Below are 6,934 nucleotides of genomic sequence, written 5' to 3' on the forward strand. Positions count from 1 at the left end.
ACAACGACAGACACCAAAAGCCACAAATTCATGAAATTAAACCTGACATTACGCATTGACCATCAGCTTATGATGAGGACCGTTCAGGGGAGAAGGCGTTGGCTCGTCTGATGATTGGACATACTACACTCACCCATAGCGCCATATATTTACATCGCCCTCCTCGCCGTTCTTAGTCTTGTGATCATTCCTGTAAAGCTTAGCCTAGCATTATTCAATGCAACAAAGTTTCAGCAAGACCGTAATGCTATGAAAGCCTATTGTCATCGGCACAACATGGAATGCTGTTCGAAGGTCGTCCCTGGTGATGACCACCCGCCTTAACTCAGCCTACTTTTTAACTTCCTGAGACTTTCCGATCTCCTCGAAGCCATGTAAAAGTCCATAACAAACATGTCATTAACTTTTTCTTTACTTGCGTAACTACACTATTTATTTGAAATAATTCTTCCCAGGCGTGAACTGGCACGAAGAGGCCGAAACGAATCAAACAATCAAATAAAATCGTGTTCGAACATCCAACCCCATGATCCTCCTTCTCACTTCATGCGCTGCATTGTACTATACTGCCTCCTGAATCCTTGCGACAGCCCGACTGTCCGGGGCAGGCTGCATACGCCAGTCAGGAGTGGGGCGAAAAGTCCTTGGTGGGGGCCCCTGTCTGGGCGCCAGGCACGTGCCCGAAGAGGGGTCCCTGTGTAGGTTCAGTCCCGGCAGTTGGCCCCCAGGCGCATGTAGACTTGGCCACCGTTATGTACCTCACCGTTCTCCATTCCCCTTCATTCCAAAGCCCTAAGTGCTTATTTCTGTCATCTGTGACTCTAATCAAAGTAATCGGAATATCGATCGTGTTCGAAACTTGCGCTGCATGCATACAATTGATTTACAACCTGTCAAACTTAACTTGTGCTAGAAATGGTCTTGACGTGCACCAGATACGAATAACTCGACGATTATAGTTATCTTGGCCTCGCGCACCGCATGGCCAATGGCGTGGCGATATTCGCGAGACGTTTCCGTGGCGCCGTACACACCTGGGTGACCTTAGAATAGTCTGCACGAAAACGTCTGCACAAGTTCGCGGGCGTCTAGCTCTGAAGTCAGAAGGCATTAAGTCTTGGGAATGGCAGGGTTCGTCAACAGCACTGAATGATCTTCAAAATGGCTATCTCGGTTCAAACCCCTATACAAATGTGAAACACTCGCGTTAAAATAAGCTACGCATCAGTACATGGTGGCACGGTTAAAGCATCCCCCCCAAAAAAATGGGCGATCGTTATAAAAATAATTCAATTTGAAACTAATTTAAGTCTCCATTTTTTCAAATCAAGTCTGCGTGAGTATCAGACAAACCCGGTCATCAAAATTTGACTGATTGCCCACGAAATGCATGCGATTCTTACCTCCAACCCTGACCTGTGCTGTACCGAGGTCACCAGGCACGTGGCACTGGTACATGCCGGCCACGGATGGGTCACCATCCCGCAGGCGGATGGTCAGCTGTCCGGCCGGAACTCCCAACAGGCGGCCGTCTCTGGGGACCACACAGGCCTGCATTACATCGCCGGTTGTCCGGTTAATACACACAATGGTGGCCATTTCGTCCAAAAATACAGACCACTAGCAGACGTGGGCGGCTAAAATATACAATGGTGCCGGCCGGAAATCTGAAGCTAGTCGCCACGCTTCGCAAACGGTTGGAAGTTTCTGCCTGAAAACATCCTGTTCGGCATCGAGTGGAGTTTTCTTCAGTGGCTGCCGTCCCGAGGGAACTTGCTGAAAGGTTCGTCGGTCTTGTGGTGTGATGGAGGCGACACTAAAATCACTCTAGGTAACGGCAAGCCGAGCTGTGAGGGACTTGGGAAGCAGAGCGGCTTGTATTGGCTTACGTCTTGTCCAGATAAGGTTTATTCGGGAGGATATTTTCCATACGGAGGAATAAAATTCAAAGCGTTGCGTGTCGAAAAACCGTAAATAACTGCACAGCATTCCTATGAGTCAAAATTTTATCACACTTACGTCCTTTCTTCCAAAACTGAGAAGCGCAGTCAAGCCTTTTGTAGCCATTCATCAGCGTTTTTAAATAAACATTTGGGGAGAGAGTGGGAGATGTTTTAACGTTATAAACAGGCAGCTAGTGTAACCGAATAAATTAACGTCAAACTTTTGCGAGTACATGTCGCACTTAGGCTAACCTAACCTAACTTAACCGAACCTAACCGAACCGAACCGAACTTAAGGAAATGCAGTTAAACCATCTGTATGGATATATCTATGCAGCACAATTACTGTGCCATGAACACAACTCATGCAATTTTAGAAGTGCAATACCTTAGGCTGTGTACTTATATCGTGCAGTACACCGATAGTTCCGAACCGTTCATACGGTTCAAATATCGTGTTGTAGAATCCAGAAAAAAACAATCAGGCGCATAACAATACGCTCGGAATGTTCATATTTCGTCTTGATTTTACCCAAACTGACGAATAAACCATGGAGGAACATAAGGTCCACTAAATCCTCGCCAGATTCGCAGTTTTTTCATAACACGAACGGATAGGCCTGCCATTTCCAAACTGGGAACAATGCAGCAACAGAATATACAAACAGAGGATTGGTCTCAGCAACACCACGCAATTGGTCGTGGTTTTGTGTTAACTGGTCAGACCACACTGGCCACGTTTAAGGTCAATTTGCCATTAAAATCGGAATACTGCAGCTCACGATGCCATGTTTAACGCGTCTGCGGTCTCGTGATTCATTGGAGGGAATTTGGGCTTTCGAATCATCCAACTTTGTGGTGTTTCGACCCGTGGTTCAGAGAAGCATACAAAGAAAAAGGGTGCTGCAGAGAAATTTATTTCCACCTGTCACCGAAGCGAAAGCTTGGAAGAATACCTTTGCTCCCGGTGTTGGTAACATTTGCAGTTAACACAGATCGACAACGTTCTGTTATGCATTCAGTCGACTGCCTAGTGAAATATGTTCAGGCTCAAGTAAAACTATATATGCATTTATATACATATCAAATTTTGGACCGCGACCAAAAAAGGAGCAATAATGTTATGCCCTCGCAGCCAAATCGCGCTGAGTTATCGCAGACGCGTAAACGACACCTGATAAGGCACTGGAAGTTTGCCTTAGGCAACATGTTCCTTATCCATGGATTGCAAAATGCACCAAAAATGTTCTATAGAGTACAAATTGTTTCGAGGAAATGCCTTGGCTATTTCGCGTTCTTTCCAAACAATGCTGCAAAAATGGCTAACCAACGGCAAATGCGGCCCTGCACGTGAGACCCTTAGCAGCCGCAAGAGCGGATTTGCGGACGATGCTGATGACTCTTACTTGATCCAGGTGACGTCAGACGAAAGTTCTTTTGGAGTGACGTCACAGGACAGCTGAGCCGTTTGTCCTGCGTTGACAACCAGCTGGCTAGGCCGGACTACGACCCGGCTGGGAACAGCAACCTGTCAGCGAACAAAAGTCATGCATTTACAGCCGGAGAACAGAGCCAGAGCACAGTTAAGGCCGGAGCACAGTTAAGACTTTTTCACTCCACCGTAAGCGTCTATGTCTCCGACTCATGACGAACGACGTTTCAATATGGTGCCAACAACCTCCCACGATGTGCGTCCTATCGCTTTATGCGAACCCAAGCCCCCCTCTCACTCCTCACCAACCTCCACCGTAGTCTCGTGAACAGCGCCTCCCGCAGACGAGTTGGCCGTGCAGCGGTACCGGCCAGCGTCTGATGACGTCACGCGGCGCACGGTCAGGCGCTCACCGCTGACCTCGACTCGCCCCGCGGGGAACAGCGGGTAGGGGTGGCCGTCCCGTACTTCAAACCACCTGAGGGTAAAGAGGTGGCGGGGAAAATATATCAGCGGCCAGTGGCTCCACTCGGAAATTGTGGACAATGTTCAGCTCCACAACACTTGTGCTAGGCTTTTGACAGGTGATTTTTGTCTGACATAAAAAGTGTGCCATCTGGTGAATTCCAGTTTTCAGAAATACTCTAAAAATTGTCAGTTTTAGTGCAGCCGCAATATCACTGAAACTTTCGCAATCAATGAAAAAGGCACGAGGAAAACGAAATTCATAAACAGGAAACATAAGCAATGCGTATAAAGAGCATGAGTTCAGCCATCTTTATCAGTTAGGATATTGAATCCTTGCCCAGGCTGTCCCTTTTCAGTGAGGAGCACGCAACATGGCAACAATATGCGCCCAGAAGCCGATCGTGCACCGCTCTTTCAAACCCCTTCGAATTCTACTCTAGACCACCGAAAGCTCGTTCCCGCCCTGCCCGTCACATCGCCGGTCGACAGCTAGCCCCCCTCAGCTCCGTCATCGCGCCCCCTGTCAGCTACCCTCAGCCAGAAGTCCGGCAGACAGCTCGCGCCGCGCCAGGTCTACGGATCACTCACTGTACTCGCGGCGACGGGTAACCCTCGGCCAGGCAGTACAGCTCAGCGTCCGCTCCAGCCGCCACCCTGATGACGTCGGGGAGCGCGGCCCACAGGCGCGGTGCCCTGCTCCCCATCGACTCTGTAATAATCACGTCCCGAACATCGGCCAGCCAATCGCCGGCGTGAGGCCCTGCCGGCCCCGACGGCCGTGTCATATCAGCACTGACGGCTAATTCTGGCATGGGGAATGGCCGTGATTAGACCCCAAATCGGCCGGATCTTAATTGGGTTTTGCATGCAGATCATAAGCCGGCAGCTCAAGCAGCATTTAATATACAAGCATCTTACACGGTTTTAGCGAATTAAAGGTATAAGCACTCCTAACGATGGTCAAGAACCCAATTTAGTGGACTCCTGCTTGACCAGAATGTTTTTCACTGCACCAGGCACACGGAATGCGCGCCATACACAACGATTTTGTTAAAGAAGACAGATGGGATCATTTTGCCAGCAAGGTGGCAGAGTGTGGTGAGCTATGATACATCACATAGTACCTCACAATTTACATCCGAAAGCATCTTCATTGTGGCATTGCAAGTATGTAGATGTTATAGGACCGTGTATGGTCATAACGTTGGGAAGAGCGGATATTACTAGGAGTTTATGTCGAGGATTGCTGCCTGTTCGCTAACGCCTCATCTTTTTACGGTCATAGGGATTACAATAAGTCACGAGCCAACCAAAAGGATGGTGTGAAAACTCTCTTGGAATTCCCAAAATAGAGTGAAATCATTTAAGCGTTAAAGAAAACAAGGCTGGAAAAGCACAATTCGAGAAAAAAAACGGAGAGATTACTGACAACGGAAAGAAAGGAGGCAGTGCGGGGAAAATTATGTGCATGGAATCAGTTGCCATGGGGCCTGAGATCAGATGCCCGTATAAAGCTGTTCTCGGTAGGCAGCGGCCTCGAGTTCAGTCATCAGTAGTCTAACTAAGCAAGTTCAATTTCTCTCTTGTGCGTACTTGTTCATGCAAAAGAAACGTTCAACATCGTTTAGACCCTACAATATAAGTGGCCGCAGCCGCCTTGCACTGCTTGGCCCCAGACTAGCCCTCGGTTGACGTAAGCGTGTCAGACCCTCGCTTAGCGTCTCTCGCAGCTGGACCCAAACGATCCGACTTTGGTCAACTGCAGGACAAGTCTGACGCTGACGGGTCAGGGCGTGACAAACTCGGGTAATTTGGCCACCTACATACGCCAGTCCCCGAGTGAGGGAAAAGTTAAGGAGATTGGGGGCACAAGTTGTTGTTTGCGCTCAACACTATCGCACCTTGGGTTTGCGTCCAGTGCGCAGCAACATGCCGTGATCAAACAGACGAAACTTCCATACAGATACACCGACCGAAGACACGAAGTGAATGAAGGACTCAAAACATGGATTGATAAGTCAGGACACAGTACTACTTTCTTACTTTTAACCTCAGCAAAAGAAGGATTTAGCTATCAATAAAGCCTTGCGCCGTATTTGTCAACAGCAATCCTCCCACAGCGCGGTACCCGTCGTGCTGCCGGCCATCCGCCGCCATTTACTCAGGCAGCCTGCCGTTGGAGGGTCACCGCCACGGGGCACGGTCCAGACGCGACCCATGGCGTCACGTGACCCAGCGCCGGCCGCTCCCGAGGGCCGGTGACCCACGCGGACGCGGTGATCAAACTCCGCAACAGACGCACGCGCAGTGACGATTTAACGCGATGCGAGAAATCGTCACTGCGATACAATAGCAACATAAACAGTTAGCAGCAAACAATAACACTCACTTTGAACTCGTAGCCGCGCGGAGCCACTCCGACTGGAGGTTCCCGTCAGTCCGCTGGTGGTCCGACATCGGACCAGCATGCCGTCGTCACGCGCCAGAAGCGTCGCCGATCAGCAGGCGGTGCTCCCACATCCGATACCTGCAGAGAGGGACGGCGGGTTTGATCGGCACGACAGAACGCGCGCCGGTGTGCCTCCTCTCTCTCTCTCTCTCTCTCTCTCTCTCTCTCTCGCTCTCTCTCTCTCTCTCTCTCTCTCTCTCTCTCTCTCTCTCTCTCTCTCTCTCTCTCTCTCTCTCTCTCTCTCTCTCTTTCTCGCCGGACACCAGAGGAAGGTCACCACAGGAACGACTATCACACCGCATAGCGACACCCTGCTCGTTTGCAGTGTTCTTCGGCGCCTACTGTGGTATGATTCCGCTGGTCTGCTCTCGCAGCAGCTCAATTTCAGAGCCCTTGTTTCGACCACAGCTGTTGTTCTTGAACCGGTTCGTACAACTGACGTGCGACACTGTTGGTGCATTGCCAATTAGTGGTGCTCACTTGGACCAAATGTATGCCACTGAACGTCGATGCAAAGAGGCAATGAGTGATGCAAAGCAGTTAAAGCTGACTTTTCAACCTGTGCTTTCTTATTAACACGTGCTCGGGTAGTCAAATTGACCCCTCCAAAGGTTTTTTCAGAATGGTCTCCGAAGGACGCGG

At 49.7% G+C, this 6,934-nt stretch overlaps 1 protein-coding gene across 1 annotated transcript in view; it reads right to left on the bottom strand.

The window, feature by feature from the left end:
- The window catches only part of LOC119101754 (Down syndrome cell adhesion molecule-like protein Dscam2), a 49,207-nt gene extending 42,889 nt beyond the window's left edge, over positions 1-6,318 (bottom strand). Inside the window, exons 1-5 of the mRNA XM_037225172.1 lie at positions 6,233-6,318; positions 4,432-4,552; positions 3,685-3,853; positions 3,350-3,471; positions 1,404-1,534 (exon numbers count right to left, since the gene is read on the bottom strand). Of these exons, the coding sequence (XP_037081067.1) occupies positions 1,404-1,534; positions 3,350-3,471; positions 3,685-3,853; positions 4,432-4,552; positions 6,233-6,311 (622 nt within the window). The 5' untranslated portion in view covers positions 6,312-6,318. The remainder of the gene's footprint in view (positions 1-1,403; positions 1,535-3,349; positions 3,472-3,684; positions 3,854-4,431; positions 4,553-6,232) is intronic.
- Between the last annotated feature and the right edge of the window lie 616 nt (positions 6,319-6,934).

This window comes from Pollicipes pollicipes, unplaced genomic scaffold (assembly GCF_011947565.3).
Source record: "Pollicipes pollicipes isolate AB1234 unplaced genomic scaffold, Ppol_2.1 Scaffold_4881;HRSCAF=5763_pilon_pilon_pilon, whole genome shotgun sequence".
Taxonomy (NCBI): Eukaryota; Metazoa; Arthropoda; class Thecostraca; order Pollicipedomorpha; family Pollicipedidae; genus Pollicipes; species Pollicipes pollicipes.